General features: G+C 46.4%; 1 protein-coding gene across 8 annotated transcripts in view; it reads right to left on the bottom strand.

Annotated features, from left to right (window-relative positions):
• LOC118514420 (division abnormally delayed protein) overlaps window positions 1-20,615 on the bottom strand; it is a 124,962-nt gene that overhangs the window by 10,917 nt on the left and 93,430 nt on the right. For all 8 annotated transcript variants that reach the window (XM_036061310.1, XM_036061309.1, XM_036061311.1 and 5 more), the window contains exons 4-5: window positions 15,732-16,308; window positions 15,465-15,651 (exon numbers count right to left, since the gene is read on the bottom strand). In XM_036061310.1, coding sequence (XP_035917203.1) covers window positions 15,465-15,651; window positions 15,732-16,308 — 764 coding nt within the window. The remainder of the gene's footprint in view (window positions 1-15,464; window positions 15,652-15,731; window positions 16,309-20,615) is intronic.

The raw sequence follows: 20,615 nt of genomic DNA, 5'->3' as shown, positions 1-20,615 counted from the left end.
ATTGCACCGCTGTTGAGTGATAGCAGCGCAAGAAATATGACCACTCACGGTTACTACGGTTGTCTTCAGTTGGGGCTATAACCGAATTTCCAATCTCCTTTCGGACGCATCGGTACCACCATCATTCGACACTTTTTCCCTAACCAACGTCTGCAAGGTGAAATGCAATTTCCCAGACATGAAGACGCCACCCGGGCAGGCATGGTGCATCTTCGTTCCAATTTCAAACCGAACGAACCTTTACCTTTTTGGAAAACAATAAAAATCAATCACATGCTCGGAGGTGAATGATGTTTTGCTCCCCAATTCATTCCGACTGGAGGATGGGCCATTCGCTGGGGACGTATTGATTGATGCCTGTTTTCCTGGCAAGCTACACTCGAACGCTTTTGAGGACGATAAGCGAAGCTGCTCTGATTGGAAATTTCGTACAAAATTGTGTAACGCCAAGACGGGCATCGGGAATTGCTCTCCAAATTCTAAGCTATCGTTTGATTGTTTCAAGGTGACGCACGTTCGGTTGTTTTTCGAACCGAACAAAAAAGCCTTCTAGAACAAAGCACAAGCTCTATTTCTTTTGTGCTGGCGCCACTTGGCCACCATGCCCGAACGAATCGTATCTTTTGCACTGTTTTGCATAATCCGTCCCTATACAAGAGTACCGAATTCCGAACCGAGCTCCAAAAGAAAAAAAAAGACACACACCACCGCCATAAAAGATCATTAGTATCCAGTTATGTACGGTGACATTATTCCTGTTTTTATTGTCTACCGTGAGTCGCGCCACGCTAGAGAAGCTCGTGTTCCATGCCGGGGACCCTGAGAGCTTTGTGATAATTTATGACTTTATTTGATTTTTTATTTCCTTGCTGGGACATCGCCCGAACGCACTTCAAACACCCGTACGCGAAACCCACTTCCAATAAAACGAATGGGCGAATGAATTGGAAAACCGTTTGCTTTTATGAGCACCGGCAAACGAACGCAATTCTGCGGCGGTGGCTTACTAAGGGATGAAGGTTGTTTGGACCAGTGGTGTGCGAATCTGGCGAAGAGCTGGAGCAACTTTCCTCAACATCAAACACTAATGCGACACGGCAAAGTTCAGTCGAAAATGTGGTTAGCAAAGCGGTGACGTCTTTTGCACGGGGAACACACTACTGTATCTAATTCGGTTGAATTATAGATTTTTGGGCTGATCTTATCTTTGATGCGAAGAGCGTAACGATTATTCAGAATAGGAGAAATCAAAGCCAAGCGATGGTCGTGCGTCCATAAGCTCCATAAGTTGTCCAAGAGTTGAAAGTGAAAAATCTTGTCCAAACGAATTTTCCTCTTTTTTTACTTGTTGGAGATCTCTCTCTCCGAAAAAACGTCGGCGACTTTGCAACTAAGCATCGGTCAACACTCGATCCTCGACCAAGTAACCAGCGTGACCAGGCTTCGGAGTGCTGTATTATGAGCCTGCAAAGTGCTACCGATACAATCAACAGCGAATGTGGCGGAATGTGGAACAACAAACTAGCAACAAAAAGAGAAGCCACTTCAAATGCTGGTTGCAAAAAATAACAAACAAACTGAATCTCGAACAGAGACCAAGGTATATTGCTAGGGGTTTAATCTGATTTTTGGGCACCGTAGAATCGGTATGGTTCGAACAAGAGCACCGAAACCGAACACCGAAACGCTTTCAGCAGGCAACCGAGGACTTGGCGACTTTGATGCATTGCTCGCCCAGGCGTCGGTAAAGTTGAAAAGTGTCACTTCTTATTAATTGCAGAATGGCGAACCCGCTCACCGACCCGGTGTTCTACCACCGCCTGGAAGCATAACGGGGGATGGTTTAAACAAAAACAAAAAGAAACAAAATTCGCTTTTCCTCTCGCGCTGTACAGCCGATCATTTCGTCAGCTCGGCAAAAAGGTGGTATTTGCTGATTGCTACAGGCCTGAATGTCCTGACAAAAAGGGAGGCTCGGACCGCTCGGACCACCATCCCCCGTGCTTCTTTCGCGCAACACCAACGGTCAAATAATGCGATCAGTCATCTTTTTTTGCGCTTTTGTACCTCAGCACACACACACGCACATGCCGACAAATTCCAATCGATTCCAGCCCGGATTGTATGCAAGGGACACTGCGAACGAGCTGTGCCCGGTATCGACACGAAACGACACGAAAAATGACGCATCGTTGAGCGGAACCCCTCGGCACAGCAGCCACCACCACCAAAACGGACACCGCACGGGAAGATCGAGAACCATTCGTCTTCGTCCTTTTATCTTTGATCTCCTTGTGAAGCTCATACCGCCCTCCCCCTCGTGTGTGCTCACTTCCAATTCCGTTCTCTCTCTCTTATTGTTGCTTCCTCGAGTGGGATCTATTGAAGGTACCATTCTCTTACATTCCTCAAACATAACCGGGACAAGTTTCGATCGGAAATCTGGTACGGACGATCAGCGCACATCATCGTGTAGAGAGAGAGAGAGAGAGAGAGAGAGAGAGAGAGAGAGAGAGAGCGAGCGAGAACTCCTTCTGCTAGGATTAGTTTGGTCTATTAGTTTGGTTACGTTCGATCACCGAAGATTTTCGGTGATGCTTACTTCTGCATTTTGTGTTGGGTTTTGTTTGAATACTCATTAATCATTTTCGTCGTACAGCAGGGAGAGTTGATGGTGTACTGCGAAGAGTGAAACGAAACCGGGCCGGATCAATAGAAAAAGCCCGACGGGACGAGCACGGTTTTGTTCTTCTGTCCCACAACAATGGACAATGAAATTCTAAGGAATTTCGAGTATGCTTCATCATAGGCTTATCGTCAAAAGTATATGCCTTTTTCCCCAGTGCAGCAGCATATCCGATAGGTGTTTTTGATGTACTTTTCGATCGGGTAGCATGAGCAATACACCTTTAATAAGAGATCTAAGAAAATTGCTTGTACTTAAGTCTCTGCAACTTACTGAAGGGGGTTGCCTGATATTACTTGGATAAATTCTGTTGTCACCAGTTCTAGATGGTCCAGACGAGATGCGAAACATGGCATGGCAGTGTGTTTGACCAAACGGTGACCTCGATGCCATGAAATCGCACCGGTGGTAGTGCTGCAAATTCATGATATGGTTGTTTATCCTAACGACATCGTTATTATGCGTCCTAAGAATTTTCATCTAACATCAATATATTTTGTTTCGAGGCTTTGCTTTAATTTTGTTGAATTAAAGAAGTCGTCCAATACTGTTTAACACAATTGATAATATTGCATTAAAGCCATTAGCTTGATTGAATACAGTTTAGGTAAATTCACACATTTGCTCGATCACCATCAAACATTCCTTCGCAACCGATCCCCACAAAACCGGCAGTGTGAGTCTTCTCTCTAGAATCTTCAGCTTTCATTGACTTTCCTTCCCTATTTTCTTGACCATTTCCCACCGCCAAGATTCCTTCACATCAGCCACGCCAGAATCTAAATTCCCAGCCATTCGGCACATTATGAATGATAATGCAGTTTTGCTCTAAGCTGCCCTGGCAAGCGGGTACACTACAACACAGCTCAGCAATCCGATCCGTATGTGTGTACGGTGCGCGCTCAAAGTCGGAAATGGTGATCATCTTTGTCCCGGAGTTTTTGTCGGGATCGGCTTGCTTGCCATCGCGCCACATAAAACTACGACCATTATGAACGAGAAACACAGGAAGGTTCCGATCGGTTGACCGCCACAGCAGCACCCGCCATCGATTGTTAAACCTTCAAGCCAACCCTATGATTATCGAGGGTTTTTATTGTTTCCCTTTTCCAGCCCAGGAGTTCCCAGCCAGCCAAGCCCATCATATTGGCGAACACATACACACTCTGTTTGGTGGTGTTGGTGTGTTGAGCCGGCGAGCATCTTCAGCAGCACCCGGCAGAAGCATCATGCTACAATAATCCGCTACTCTCGTGTGAGTCAAACCACGTAGGGTGTTGTAGGGCGCTGCTCGAGCAGTAAAAGATGCTGTCTCATTATTTTTAAATTTTCCTCCACCCGCTGCTGCGCTGGAATCCCGCGGGAGTGTGACCAGTGCAGCCGCAGGAGATTCAGATTGGGACAGCGCCATACCCGACAAGGTCCGATTTGCTCGTCATAATTTTCCTGCGCATCTCCCCGGGGTCATTTTCTTCTTCTTCTTACGCTGCAGCATTGGAGAACCCCGTTTTCGGAGGACCCATTTAGCGCCGTAAAAGGTACCATCATTTCCGTAATTCCACCCCATTCCACGGTGAGGCTACGATAAAGATCAGGGATCGTTAGAAAATGAAACGACGCGCGATGACCGGATGTAGCGAGCCGATCTCGGAATGTGGCCGTTGTTTTCCTCCGATGCTTGTGATAATTGCCCCTTATTGGGACGCAGCACCGTTAGTGCATTAGCTGACCAGGGGATGTAGCCTTTTTTTGGGAGGTATAAATTATTTCATTAATAAAACAATCCTCAAAGCTAGCAGGAGCAAAGTAAAACGAGAATGCAAAAGAGCTTGGGAAAAACGCTATTTCATAATAAACACTCAATTTAGGTAGATTGTTTTGCTTACAGTTCACAACAAAAAACGGACCGAAAGGCAAAACAATTTGGAATGCTCTTGTTTAGGGTCATTTTTCTTTTAAAAGCGAAATTTATGCAACGATTGTAGAATAGAGCAACCGAACGCTGAAGGTGAAAAAATGTTCATAAAACAGTGAAATAATGTGATAAGCATTAAATAACAACCTGTTAGCGATCAAAGGGTTTAAAAAATTGCTTCCCATTCGTGTGGAATGCAACGAATAAACCAAAAAAAAAACAGAAGAAATGATTAGTGAGCACCATAAACACGGAACACCGCAAGGAAAAAGCTCTGGGCGCACGGAAACCAAGTCCCCAAACTCTCGGGCAGTGGATCAACAAGTGGAAAAAAGGAACGGGAAAAACTAAGGATCGGGTGTGATAGTTTATCTCTCTCCATCTCTCTCTCTCTCTCGCAGTGTGTCTTGTCGCCCTAGCATGACGTGCCTGCCGATCGCTTTCGATCAGCTCGCGCGCTGTCGCTGAAATCCCGAAAATCAGAAGAAGTGATTCATGGTTAACGTTTCTCACACTTTGCTTCCCAATTTTCCACCGTTTCTTCGTTTAGCTTGCGTTCCCTTTTTGCCCATCTCAAAAAATCATGCTCGTACGTGGTGTGTGTATGTGTGTGCCGTGTGGAATCGTCCGATCGTCGGAGGCCACGCGGCAGCAACAGCAGCACCCGATCAGCGTCCGGCCAGGGATTTTCAAAAGCAACGAAAGAAGCAGCGAGAAAGCAAGACAGCAAATCGAGAAAGCTAAGAATGCCCCAGTCAGTAAGGAAAAGCGTGTCCCGAACATCCCAAAACTGCACTGGTGGGGCTCGGCGCGGGAGCGATGCGGCGGTGGATTAAATTCCATTCTTTCGTTCTCCCTTTGCAAATGTGTGTTCTTGCAGGCACAAGTGAGACAGAGAGGGGGGTGGAAAGGTCCGGCGAGGAAACGCAGGGGGAAGTGCGTTTGGTTTCTTTAGAAATTCTCACGAAATATGATCATTTATCATCACGTGTGAGTGTGTGTTCCAAGCCAAATCGGCAGAGTTGCAAAACGAGTAGAAATGTTTCACTCTTGGCTCGTTTTAGGGTTGAAAGAGACCGCATCGGCACTGGGCACCGTATGACTGTGTTGGTTGGTGTGGCCGGTCGGTCGGAGTGCATATTTTTGCAATCGTATCAGATTTAAAGGATGCGCATAAAATTGTTTCGATATGTCTGCACAGCGGGCCGCACCGTAGCTGCGAGAGTGGCTTATCATCATGCTTCATTAGTATGGGAAAGATTTAAGCGACTGTCGAAGCGAACAAGACACGAACCCGCTTAAAAGGATTTTCTGGATTTAGTGGGATGACGTACATGTATGTGGGTAGGTATTTTGCATAATTTTGAGAATATTTATATGCATCCAGATAGTTGGATTTTTTCCCCAGTTTTTTTCGATTTAGTGATACAATATTGTGATTAAAAAAAGCAAAAAATCATTATAAAAAAAAATAAAATTCACGCCTCATTCAAAGAAGCTATTATTCAATTTTAAGTATCAGAAACAGGTTTTTCTCACAAAAAAAATCACTTCTCTCGAAAAATTTACAGCAATTAACACAATGAATTAGCACTAAATAAAACATGACTTACAAATAACCAGCAATCGGTAGATCAGTTTAACGGCGCACATTATTGCTCGATAAACTCATTTTAGCGTAAACAATCTTCTTCAAGGGTATGACGCAATATTTTTTAACCATATCAACCTCCGATAACAAAAACATTCTGAACGCATGACACCGCACAACGCACTTTACAAAGTCAAAATGGTCAAACATGCTCTCCGTAAGCAAAAACCGGGGATCTATTTCAACATTTGCCGTTTTTGTGAACAATTTCAGCTTTAAACGATCGATTCTCCCCAAGGTGATCCCTAATCTTGTATGCACAAATGTGCACAATAATCATACGATGATGGTTCGGGTGTGATGTGATCCTCTTAAACGTTACACACCCTCGAACAGCAGCAAAGAGTTTTGTGGCGAACAAATTCCTCACATCGTTTCCCGTGAGGACAAGATGACCTTTACACGTAGGTCTGTAGCAGCAAATTCAATCACACGTTTAATTGATTTTCTCGACGGGTTTCAGCGTCAATAAGGAAGATAATAAAAAATTAAACACAAAAAAAGAAAACGGTACAACTTTACAACTTTAACCGCGGCGAGGCGCTTCCACGACGCACCAAACAACGCGCGTTGGGCATCAAAGTTCAAGGTGAGCAGCAACGGGCAGCAAATAAAACCCATCATTAATGTGTGCCGGGACTCGGGAAGAAATTACTGCTCACTCATCGTGCCGATTAAGCAATGTGCCATCTTTCGCACGTATGGGGGATAGAGTTAAATTAAAAAAAAAACTGAAGGAACCCACAGCAACAGCAGCCTTCGACAAAATTCCACAAATCACATATCGATTAGTACAACCATTTATTAAGTTTGGCACCATCAGGGGTGATTATTGTGTCCCATCATTGGGCCACTGCAGCGGGATCCTGCTAGTGTTGCGAACCAGCAATCAAATAATCATAAGTCACCGACACGACACTTATGCTCTCGGGTAGTGGCCCGATCCGCACATGCAGCCGGTCTCTGTACAATTCGCGTGTTGTAACATGGACTCTCGAGTGAAATCGAGGTGTGCAAATTGATGCGGAGAGTTGCGAAAGCTTGACTTTTTTTTTTGGGTAGTGTGTGTTCAACTTTAGTAACAAAACTGCAGCAAGCGCACACTCACGCGAAACTAAAGGGCATTTTTTGTTGCTGGTGAAGAAGTGCAGAAACTGAACGATAAAACAGCGATAAAGAAAGAAAGAGAATTAGCGGCGGCACCGGCAGTCACCGTAAAGGAGACTCGCTCGCCGCTGTGTGTGTGTGTTAGACGTGGGGGTAAGCCCACGGGCCCAAGACCCGACAGCACCACCATAAAACCGGTGGGATTCCAGGATTCCCAAAAACTATGCCGGATGTGCAGACACTCGCTCGCACACTCCCGCCGAAGCCCACGTGAAAAGCGCTCGCAAACCAACCGTCATTTCTTGGGTGGGTTTTCTGTTTGCAGTAACGCTTTTTTTCCCATGCCCTTAAAATGTGCAACGCCAACGTGTTTTGGGACTATACTGCCCAAAATGTGCGACCATGGCACGCGGAACGCAAACCAGCCCAGGCCCCGGGAATCGAAACACAGGCCAGAATCTTCTTTGAGGCTTCAAGAGGGACGTGCACGAGGCAGATGGAGAGGATCCGAGGTAAAAAGGGCCACACTAGGAGCTGTTGTTGTTGTTGCTGCTGCTGCTGCTGTCGGGGTGGTCAAATCCCGGTCGCGGGAAGAATGTTGAACGAACCAAACCAAGAACAGACTCGCAAGAAAACATCTCCTGTGAGCAGTGTTGTTGCTGGTGTTGCTCCCCCCAGAGCGTGTGTGTATGTTTGTCCTTTTTGTCAGGCCTACCGGAGGAGATCCTTGCTGCTTGCCATTTGAAGGGAAGAACGCGCATTGCAATTGTTTCTGTTCTGTTCGCTCGTTTTCGTTCTGTCATCCCACCACAGCGGCGCGCTTGACACCATCCTTAACACGACGATGCGAACCTGCTGCGATAGGAGAAAAGGGAGCTAGCGGCGAGTGTGCCGTGGTTCGGGGTGACCACTTCAAACACAAGGAACGACCCTTTTTACCACACAAGCATTAAAAGTTTAGCTTACCGAACCTGCCTTCACAGCGTCCCGGGCGATCGGGATGGATGGAAAATAAATAATAAACGATGCGAAGACGTTCAGGGCCGGTTGCGCGAGCGTGTGTGTGTTTCAAGTTCTTGGGGGCGCACGCATCATGCAATCCGGTAAAAATATTTCGAAGACCGAACGGAGTGGCCGCTACCTTTGCCTATTCTTTCACCTCCCTTCTATCAAACAACGATCCATGAGTAGGACAGTCAGTGTGGCTGACGGAGCGAAGGTTCGGGCGCAGGTTCATAAACGGTTCCACTTTGTTATGGTAGCTCGCGTATAGGAGTTTTCGAAATGTTGATTCTACTAATTCGAGAGTGTTGAACATGATACAGGTTTGGCAGCTCCGGTTTGTCTCTACCTGTCCCAGCAGAGCCGGGAGCCGTTGGCATGCTCATGCATCACACAGAGAGGTAATCCTTTTTCCCCAACCAATATTCTTGACCGTCTGCGGCCGTTCTGGCGAATGATTTTTAAAAGAACACACTCAATCTGCATACATTAGCTGTATGGGTGAATAAAGGGGAGAGAAAAAAAGAGCCAGATGATTTCGTTCAGTTTTAAAGAGACGTTAAGCTGATTATTATTTGACACTGCTATTAGAATGATATGTTGCAGCGGAAGAATTTTTGAACTGGTTTGCTTGCATTAGCTGTCATGCAGGTCGCTAGACGAAGAACTGTTGGATTAAAGCTTTTGAGATGCATAAGTGGTGGAGTTGAGAAATCTGATTATTTCCTCAAACATACGCTACGCTTTTATAATATTTTAATCAAGTGTGACTGGAACGATTAAGAGTTCTTGCGCAGGACTCTATAAAGCGCGTTGCTTTTTCATTCTAATGCGCCTAAATCGTTTAGCAAAATTTCATTCTTGGCTCGTTCACATGCCACTCTACTAAGATCCACGCGTAGCCAGCCAAGCTCCCGCGAGCTCCAGAGTATGTGTGTGGAAATTGGAAATTCATGCCTGCGGGCCATGACTTCGCGGTAATGAAACGTGTAAGCGAAGATTACAACATCGTTAATGGCATATTTCGAATAGATGTGCCGCGTTCACGAAAGCCATCAATGAAAACGATACCGATACTGCCACACTCACGGTTGATGCGCGTGTGTGTGTGTGTGCGTGTGTGGGAATGTGAATGAAGCCACCGCTCTGGATAGAAGGCATACGTATCGGTATGGGCGCCAATCTTGCTGCTGATGCTGCCGAATATTGAAGATTCGATTTTTGTGCGAGAAGCGCAATAAAGTGAGGGGAAGATAACTGCCAGCATCCAAGAGGAAAGGTAAGAATGGAAAGCGCGAAAGAAGAACATTGGAATGTTTGAGACAGTTGGAATTGGGCGTACGGTAGGAAGCACGAGTAAAAGAGGCGAATAAAAATACATAAAAAGAGTTAAATATAAAACAAGATTCGCAAACTTTAGCGATAAAGCAACGAGCAAAAATGGCAACACATAGGGTATAGGAATGAGGTGGTAAAAAGCGAAACAAAAGCTATGCAGCGCGCGAATAGCGAAAAGTGTAAAACACACACACACAAAAAGGCACCGGACAAACAAAACTAACGACCGGCGAGTGAGAAGACAGCCGTAAAGCAGGCGGAAGAAACAAACAGCGCAACGCAACGCTTCCACGCAGAAACCCCTCGCAAAGAAAAGTGAAGCGTCTCGTTCGAAAATTAACAAGCAGCCGAGGTCGGTCGGAGTGGATGAAAGGTGGTTCTCTAAAATAAAACCCCCCACCAGAAAAAAAGCCCCCGAAACACGGCGAACGTAAACACTGCCAACACCGGCGCGAACACCATTCTTCTGGCGTGAAGCTATGCTCTGGATGCGCGCCCCTCAAGTGAAGGAAGCAATGAAAACGCAACTGGATGATAACAGTGTGAGCGAAGTTACGCGGGAGGTTGTGCTGTTTTGGGCTCTGAGGCTTGCTAACTTATAACCTTTGCGGAAACACGTAGGAGAACGGAACCAGAAATTACTTCCCTACCAAACCGGGGGTGAATACACAAATGAGAACTTACCAGCAGGGTAAAGTTCTCTCTCTCTCTCTCTATCGACTGGCAAAGTGTGGTTGTAAGCGACAAAGAAATTCTTCCATTCGCTGCGCTGCGTACATTCAATTGTCTTTAAATCATCTGCCATGGTCAACGGGCCGTGACCACCGTTTCAAGAAGAAGATAAAAACCTCCGAAAAGCGTCCGGAGAGGTATCGAAACGTCAACTGGAATTCCGTTTTCCACCTCACAACGGGTGGTCACCTCGGTGCGGACACACACACACACACACGCGCGCGAGAGGAAGGAATCATGGTACCCAGTGCGCTCCAACCAAAAAACACGACCTGCAAAGTGGTGCCGTTTACGAGCAGCGCACATACGCCGGCACCTTTTGTCAGTGTGTTGCTAGCCCACCAACTCCAACTCCAACTCTCGAAAAGTGCGCACTGCAGTGTGCGAAAGCGCGCGATCACCGCGTAAGAACAAAACTGCAATCCGGAGCCGAGGAAGAATGTGTTTCTGATTCTTCTTCCGAGCAAAGCCAAACATGCAAGTACAGAAAAAACGACGACAACACACATATATCCAGTTAAACCTGTTTTATGTGTGTTTTATTACTTTGACCAATAACACTTAACGAGAAATTGAATCTTTTCCACCGTGGTTTGCACGACGTGCTCCGGGTCGGTCGAACAGCGAGAGGCGCTGGAATCTCTCGAACTTGAACAACTCCACTCGTGCTTGTGTTTGTGTCCCCATGACGCAATGAGCTTTAAATAAGACGATCAGACACAGCCGAAGCACTTCACCTCGAAAACCTTCCACATCTCAGCACGAAAAAAACCATCCGTATGACTAAGAACTGGAACTGGTGGATCTCGCCGAGAAGCTCCAAGAGCAGCATCTCAATCCAGCTCCACCATCGCATTCCTGGACTTCCATCCAAAACCTGGGGCGGGGGGAGCAGATTTTCTGCTGCGCTTCATCACTCTTCCAAGGCGCATTTGTACATTCCTTCCTGTGTTCGTTCCTGGACTGCGGGGCCGGACCTCGGGCAAGCAAACAGAGACAAAGTGTCGCGGCAACGAAAGTGAATAGGAAGAACCTCGCGAGAGCGTGCGTCTTGGCCCAAGACGAGAACGACGAAAGGAATTTAAACACGAACGCTTCAAAACAAAAACCGGGTGAAGAAAATAAAAGTAACGCTCACAAACGAGAAGCGGAAATGGCCGGGTTGAGGAAGGTTAGAAAGGCCATACAGAGAAGACGACTTCTCTCAAATGGTTTAGTCGCTCGCAAATGAACAAGTTGAAGTCTTCATAATAACTGATGATGAATTGATTGTCCAAGATTGGGTTAAGCTTTTCTCCTAAGCGCTCGTTTCTGATGATGGGATGGTTTCGAAAAAGCCATACCCAGTATCGAAATTCTTCTGTTGAAACTTTCCAAAACTTTGGTCGTGAAGCGAGAGCGAGAGCGAAAAAGCAGTCTATTTAAATGCTACCACCACACCACTAGACGACTTTTCGGGATGGACAAGGGAAAAAAACAAGGAACAGCCACAAAACCAGACACACGGGAACGGGTATTTCGCAATGGCTAACTTTACGCAAAAGTCGAAAGAATTCGTTTCCTTCCGACCGGTCCTGCCACAGCCCTTCTTCCATCCAACTCGTCCGCTGACGCGAGGCAACACTCGCGGAAAGTGTGCAAAAAGTCCCCCCGGAACGAAAAGCTCCGAGAGCATACACACCTTACCAAAACGGAGATAATTCATTGCACAACACCACCATCGTGTCACACTCGCGCTCCTGTCCGGCCAACTTCAGCCGGATCGCCGGTTCCATCGCAGAAACCCCGGGTGGAATGAACCATGAGAACCACTTTCAAGGTCTCCCTCGTTGTGCCACCCACCTTCAAACGGACGAAGCGCGCGCGCACACGGTATATACACACCGGCGGCGAGTTCGATCTTGCCTGACGGAACAATTTAGATAAGGCTCTTGCGGAGAGCTCACCTTCAACCCGGGCCCCGGTGAGTTAAGCTACATTGTCCTCATCCGAGTCAGGCATCATCCGAGCACAACTTTGCCCGAAAGACATTATGATGATGTTCGGGATAAAGAGTGAGATGCTGGTTTGAACGAGAACCATTTCCCAAGGTAAGGCCACCGCCACGGGCGAATGGAGTCTGCTGGGTGTGGTGGCAGCGGATCCAACCGCAGCCGAGGATAACGACCACAATTAGGAACGATTAGCATGAGTAGCGGACGCTACTTCGACGGTGATTATCCGTCATCGGTACTCGTTCGATTAGTCAGCGAGCGGATGACTCACAGTTCCAGAGACCTCCCGCGGTCGGTGAGAAGACGTGCCGTTGTTTGGCTGTCGTTTTTGTTGAAGAAAGGGTGACGAATTGTTGGCACACAGCTGGCGTGTTGATGGCGAGTTTTTGAATAGGCTCGACATTAGTTTGCCAAATGTTTATGGCACTTTCGTGCACTGACTTGATGTAGCGAGAAGGCTGAGAAGGTAAAGAAGATTGTTGTCCGTCGCAGAAGTCCTACAATGGAGTGGCGTTTGATCAGTAAACTTGATTTATGGTATCTTTACCGAAAAACCGCATTACGCATTCGGTGGTGCTGTTACGGTACGTTCTACCCTGTTTCGAACCGTCGAACTCTTCAATTTATGATTAACATAATTACAGGAATTCTAACGAGTGCCCATCATCCACCGAAGGGCCATCATCGCCAGAGCATCCGATGGCAAACTATTCCTTGCCAGACGGACAGGGAGCACGACTGCTAACAAAGTTAGCACGAGAACCCAGCCAGTTACCTAACGACGGCTAGATGAGTCTGGTCTGGTTGGTTAGGGCCCACTTCTCGCCGGCAGCCGCCGACAACAACGACTGCCTGGAGGACCGATTACTCTCCCGACCGATTTCAGCATTCCAGCCCTACCAGCAGCCATCTCTCGAGAACCATAAAGCACTCGTTTAAACTGAATTAAACATATGTTATGCGCTCGTTACGTCCGGTTACCGTCTGCGTACCACAGCCGCAGCTACCTGTGGTAAGGAGCTTTATGTGACTTCTTCTGGTTTTCCTCGGAATTCTCTCGAGATTGAGACGGTGTACTTTTAGCTGGTACTCTAACACACACACACACACACACACACACACACACACACACACACACACACACACACACACACAGTTGTGCAGCGTTACAACAGTGTGTTCGCTAACAAACTGCTACAAGGTCGGCGGAAATGGTCTCTCGACTCCCTGTGTTAGTAGTGTGGTCCCGAGAGTTATCTAGCATGGGTCATCACCATCTCCATGCTGTGCTCCTGAATGCATGCTGTTGCTGCAGCTCCAACTTTATGACCATCGAAATAATCTACACCACTTTCAAAGGGACTTTCCGTTAAGAGTCTTTTGCTCGTTAAAGCAGGAACTTCGAAGGCATTTCGAAAATGAAAAAAAATCTACCACAACCCCCCAGCCGTAATCAAAATCTAGCTTGTGTTTACAAAAAAGTATGTCGCTTAGTGTGTGCAAACTAAAGCATCAAATAGGTACATGTTGCAAAACAAACAAACTAACCGGGAGCTTGTAGCGATTTAAATTGAATCACACCGAATCGGATTCCCTCCGTCATGGGGTCAATGCATCGAGTATTGCAGGCTCAGCCGGATCATCAAACTATGCTGAGAAAAATTGTCCAAGGCGTACAACAAATACAAAACAGACACCAATCATCCAAACACACCAATCGAAACCCGACCGGGTGATGTTTTTGTCAGCAGGTTGCGCTCAAACGTTACTGCCAACGAAAGAAGCTAGGCGCTCTTTTGACGTCGATGTTCCTTCTTCTTGCTACACTTTACCTAGTGTGGCACATTGACACATGTACCCTACCTCCACTGGGAATCAAAAATGGTTGACGAAATGTTCGGCACACGGAATATTCTGGGTACTTTGCAATGTTTCAAAAATTGCTAGCTCAACACTTCATGCCGCGAGAGGGTCAAAGACCGCATCAGCAATGGAGAATGCTTCCGTAACGGTGGAAAGGTTCGATGGTTTTTGTTGCTGTACGGTGAGAGTTCCTTTTTGCATTTTTGCATGGTCAACTATGGTACTGTGGCTTCTAGCTACCAGCCACCAACCAGCAGCCAAAAGAGCATAACTGTGTTTTGCTGACTTGCGGGACTTGCGGGTTCGCGATTCTGCGAAACGTTGATTGAACTCGATCGTGACCATTCTGACAAATGTGGCAAGACGGGAAATATATCTACACACACACACACGCGCGCGCGCATTCAATGGTAACATTCTCCGGTATCATTGTGACCGACGACAACAGGAACAGTTGATGGCAATCAACTCCGCGTGTCTCCTAGTTCATCCGTCAGAAAATAGTCCACTAAATGTGCATGCGTCAAAAATTGCTTGCATCGATGAAACGTTGCACAACACACGATGCAATTTCTTCCCGTACGACCGTTTCGTGCGAAAAGAAAAACCAAAGGGGTGAGAGCGTGAGTAGTTGCTGATTTGCTGATTTGTAATTACCGAAAGCGAAGTGATTAAACAAACCAAAGCAAATTTGAACGCACACACAACGCTGCACACAATCTGGTGGAGCGGGTGAAGGTGCCCCGATATTGCTTGTTTGGTTTGTGTTCGATTTGGGGGTTGTTTTTCGGCCGGCGCGTGTCCGAATGCTGTTGATTAATTTATCCACCGACCCTAAAATGGTGATGATGGTGGTGACGTTAGCTAAATTTAGCGTCCAGTGGAAAACTACATTTCCCATGAATAGACTCTTCATTAACGCGAGTTTCATTCACCTCGCGATGCAATATGCGAATTCCGGGTCTTTTGGACGGGGATTTTGTTTTAACTCGTCGATGCAGCGGAAGTGTGTGCTCACGTGGCGTTTGTGTGCGGGTTGGTGGTTTTAAATTGCACCAAGTGATGGTTTTCTTCAAAATACAGCATGAGCACGAATTTCATCGAAACTGACCGCACCACCGTGTTGTTTTGTGTTGCCCGGGTGCCACTCCCAGGCGCACAGGCTCTTCCACCTACCTGTTTTTCAAGCTGTGGTCCAATTTCCATCGCGTGCATGATGGCGTTCGACAGTTTACCGTCGAGCGATTTGATCTCGTTCTCGATGCCTTCGTTCGAGCGGACGGTACCGATTAGCGGAACGATCGCTTCCGTAAGCGTGGACCAGCCCTTGTTGAGCGCTCCGACAAATTCGATTAAACAGCCCCTGAAAAGACGGCAAATACAAAACCAGCGGACGGAGATTAATTTTCATTTATCAAAAATGACTCGCGCGGAAACTCGTACCTCATCACATTCTGGCACAGACCGGCGCACGGTTTCGCGTGCAGATGGTTGTACCGCTTGCAGCTTCCACAGTAGTTCATGCGTAGCAATGCTTTCCGGCAGCTTGGTGCCGATACGCCGACCTCCTCCAGCCGGAGCAGCACCTCGGAACCTTCGCGCAGCGCACGCAACAGCACGGATGCGGCACTTACGGACGATACTAGCGAGCTGGACAGCTGCTGCGGTACCATCCCGAACGGTTTCAGCTCATCGTACGTGTGCACCAGACAGTTCTTGTAGTCACTGTGAAAGTCGCGGTTCGCGCTTACGCCGGCCGACGCCGAGCGTCCCCGCTCCGTACCGTGCAGGACGTCCGAGTGGATTGCGTGGTGGTACGCCACCGGGAACAGGTTGCGGAAGAATTTGCTCGTCACGAGCTCGAAATCGTCCCCGGGCCAGTCGGCGATCAGGTTGAGCCGGATGGTTTCGTACAGCTGGCGGATCGGTTCGCGGGACAGTGGTGACATCTTGCTGTAGACGGTCGAGAAGAGGATGAGCGTTTTGTTTTCCGACTGTCGCAGCAGCTGGAGCAGGTATTCTGAAATCGAAAATGGTGAAGAGAAAGTTGATGGAGAATTGGATTAATATTGGTTTGGTGGGTTGACGTGTTGAGTGTTTACAAGCGAGGGTAGCTTCACGTGTGGGATGTACTATGTCATGGAATGGGGTAATGCGTTTCTTAGAGAATTTAGTCGTTTGTACTAGTTGAGTTGGGGAATGCTAAGGATCACTTCAGAGGATAGTGAGGATTATCAAGCCTGTGAATGGCATCTGATGGATTGGATTAAATCCGGTAAGAAGACTGAATGGACAAGATATTTGATATGTCCATAAGGTTAAGCTAGTTTTGTATCTTATCCCGCCTTGCAACCTCTTGAAGGTATTGGCCTGCTGCAGAAACCGGTTGAGAAGTTTTCTGAGACGATCCAGCATCTCAAAAACCTGAGGTGGGCCTAACTCCATGTTGTCACTGTACACAAGATTATTGCATCAAAAATACATTTCTCTATAGTCTGAGTTCTGAACTTCAAAGGTATAATAATGAAGACACAAAAACCAAACCCAAGCAAATACATCACTTTCCCATCCTGGGGGCCTGGAAGATCATCAACTGCATTCCAGAGAAAGAAATATGCTTCGAGAAGTTACAGAACCTCACACAAAAAGGATACTGGACCAAATAGGTGAGAAGAGAACAGGCAAACAGGGATGAATCAGCTTGTAAAAGAATTCTCCGAAGAAAAGGTAGACAAAATCGGGCAGAAAGGTGAGAAAGCGGGCGAAGAAAATTGCATTCCAACGTTGCAAACGGCGATGCCGAAGGCTCTGAATGACTCAGTCCTTGAAGAATTCGATCAGTGGTGATGATGTTAGCAAGATATTTTCTGTTTGCATTCTTGCTAATGTGCAAAGCGAATTTTATTTGAAATATGGTTCGAGCTTTGCAAGAAAGGGAGGTACATTCGCAACGTTTTGTATTTGCAGATTGAGATGTCTCTAAGGCAGACTCTATTGCAGAGCAACTAAACTAATAAATTATGATTAATTTAACTTCCATAGTAAAATTTAATAAAGCGAGAAACAAATACCCCCTACGTCCGATGTTCTGCTGCATCGGAATGTTTCGTCGCTTCGACGTGAACGGAAAAACTAAAGGCGAGTCAACCCATGTTCCCGGTGTAACTTGACAGCGTTTTCGACCGTCCACCCGTAGCATAATAATACGCGGATGCTGCGAAACATCAACCAATATCATCTTTATCCCCGCTCCGAGTTTGCATCGAAGATTATTAATGCAATGCACGTGAGTCGCAAACTTTACTGCGTACCGGAGCGAACTACTGCGCTGGTTGGTGCGCTATAGTTTCGTTCGGTTAGATTCCGACTCGAGCTAAACCCGTACCAGGCGGAGGACCAGAAGAACAAACAAGAATTGCCCTATGACATCCTGGCACGGCCATTCACGGTGGGTGGAAAATTGTGTATTCCACACACGACAGTAATTCCAAAGGCATTTGTTAGCTGGAACGCTCGAGCGAACGAACGGATGAGCACAAATTTAACGACGAACCTGTTCCACTTTGCTAAATCGTTTCCGGCCAACCCGGTGCTAGCGGGCTCTCCCGTTTGGACAGGATTGGAATAGGGGGGGAAAGGTAGAGTTCCCGGGGAAAATTTCGAACAACTGTGGAATGGAATGTCCTGGAGAGTGAAAAGGTTGGATCGCAACTCGCACGCACACCCACACATTGCTCAGCGCTGGAGTAGGAAAAACGGGGAAAACTTTCTGGAAAAACTTTCCCGCTGTCAGTAGTATTGTATCGAAAGTTCCAGCACAGTTTTTCGGGTCGGAATTTGGAACGCAAGGCAAGAAAGCAAACAAGTCAAAACTCGTCAAAAAGCAATGATTTACAGTTTATCAATTTATTACACTCGCGGTGAAACAATTTTAACGAGTTTTCTGCCTTTTTTAATTTCAGCAACTTTCTCTGATCAGGGATTTTTGTGCGATTTCGTTTGTCGTTTGACTTTCAAATATTGATTGTTTTGATCAATCAACCAAAATCGTTCCTGTGTTAGGGACTTAACGCGTTTTAAATTAATTCCAACAGCACTCTCAACCATCCCCATAACTTGGGACATACTGCGGGCAATTCTTCCTAAAAAAATGTTAAAAGTCGTAAACATTGTCAAAATGATATCATTTCCCTGATTGTTTTCGTTTTTCATCAAGGGTATAAAACATAAGCTGTTATGGTGTTGCTACAAAAAAAAAACATAACACGTGGCATTATTCAAACACCAGCATGAAAAAGAAAAAAACCCAACAAAAAACGTCCAACATACACACATAATGGAATATTGTTCGAAATAATAAACCAAAGAAAAAAAAAGGAAATAGATCGAACACCGAATAAATTGCGATTTATCCCCCCCCTCATTTTGCATGATGTGTGTGTGTGTGTGTTTGCTGGCGCTTAAACCAAGGAAAGAAGAGATTTATTGTCACACACACAACACCCGTCACGGGCCCGTGCGTTGATGATGGTTGCGTTGTTACCGATTTGTTTCCTGTTTTTTTTCTTCTTCCTTTCACGATCTCATTCACCCTGTCCCATTTTGACGTATTTTTCAGGAACAAGAGCACCGCCCAGGACACCGAAAAGCACTCGTAAAATTTCGATTTTGTCGCTCGAAATGACATTGTCATAAAAATTTATTCATCTTCCGCTGAAAAAACGGGAGAAAAAACCATCCAAAAAGCCAAGGGGAAGGAAGTGCGTTTGCTGGTGCAAAAATTATAAAATGATAAATCACAGCCTGACGACATGGAGCCTGCCTGCGTGTCTGTGAGAGTGAGTGAACCATACTTCATACGGAAGGTTCTTCTTCTACAGGCGTTTTTCGTTTCTTTTTTTTGTTTGGGGTGAACGCTATTAAAATATGTTGCACCTTCTCCTAACACCTCGTTTGGAGCTTTTTTTTTGTTTTTGAATGTGATGCTCCAATGTGAAAAACACACACACACATACACAGTTTAGAAGCGACGTTTCCTTGCCAAATAAGGGTATCCAATTAATGCGACCCCATGCCTACGGTCGGTTTTGGAGATGTGCGCCATTGCCATTCTTTTGGTGCCGGGGTGGAGCTGGTGAGGACCAGCAGAAGCCACAAACGGGGAAAGGAGCGAGGAAAAAAGGGGAGCAGGGTGTAATGTATTCCAAACGTGCCATCATCATCGGAGCTGGTGGCTGGGAATGGGCAAAAAAGACGTTTAAAGGTGGTGGATATCGCGCGCGACCGGATTATACGCTTGATGTCGGATTATTTTCTTGCAATTAATTAGATTATCGAAAGCACGTCAAATATGGGTGCTGGTTGTTGGTTGTGCTGTGGAAAAAGGTGTTTTGCTAATGAATATTAATCTTGATATTAATTTTGAAAAAGTTTGGCTCAAAAGGAACCGCATATCGCAGAGAAAACTCCCATTAATATGAAGCTTAGTCTAATGAAGCTTTTCAATCAGCGGTGCTAGTAAAAGCTTTTTGGGGGAGGACACATTTTTTCTCATCACAGGTTTTGCCTTGAATTATCTGCTCGTAACAGTGGGTCGATTAATAATAGATCACACTTTCTGATGCTAAACACCAGAGGACGATGGATGGATTATTGGTGGGTGCATCATGCAGGGAAACCCGATGCAATATTTATTCACTTCCAAAACGCATCCCATGTACCATTCTAAACAGCTAGCCAACATGCATATTGAATTAAGCCATCATACAGCCGGAAGCAGCCAGCCAGCCAGTGCCATGGGCCTAGGTTGGGGGGAAAACCCGATGCTGCCCATTACTTTATGACCGGTTAGCCCTTTGCTGCTGCATGTGGTGAAAAGTTTTGGGATGCAATTTTCGACTGCATAAATAATTGAATTGAAAGTGCACTTCCCATCTTTCTATGCTAGGTTGCATCGATTTTGGGTCTAAAAGGGAGATAGTTTTGTCCTGGGGCCAGCAGCGCGGATTGCTCTTTTCGAGAGAGACAGAGATGCACCAACGTGTGCTGGAAAATGTTCCCACCCAAAAAGAGTAGCGTGTGAGAAAGGAATTTCCGTTACCTGAACTATAGTCTCCGGAACTCCGAACGAATGCACCAGACGTCTGACCAGACCAGCGTGTGTGTGTGTGTGTTCTCGCTCCCATGGGAGTATCTACCCCAAAAGCGGATACGTCGACGACGACTTCGGGATACACCGCCGCAATCAACCACACAAACATAAATACACCCAACCGGCCAACCCAGACCGGGGGAGGGGGGCGTGCAGGACTTGCCAACCAGACTGGC

Source organism: Anopheles stephensi, chromosome 3 (genome assembly GCF_013141755.1).
Source record: "Anopheles stephensi strain Indian chromosome 3, UCI_ANSTEP_V1.0, whole genome shotgun sequence".
NCBI lineage: Eukaryota > Metazoa > Arthropoda > Insecta > Diptera > Culicidae > Anopheles > Anopheles stephensi.
Note: the sequence above shows the minus strand (reverse complement) of the source record. Positions and strands in the feature narration are given on the sequence as shown.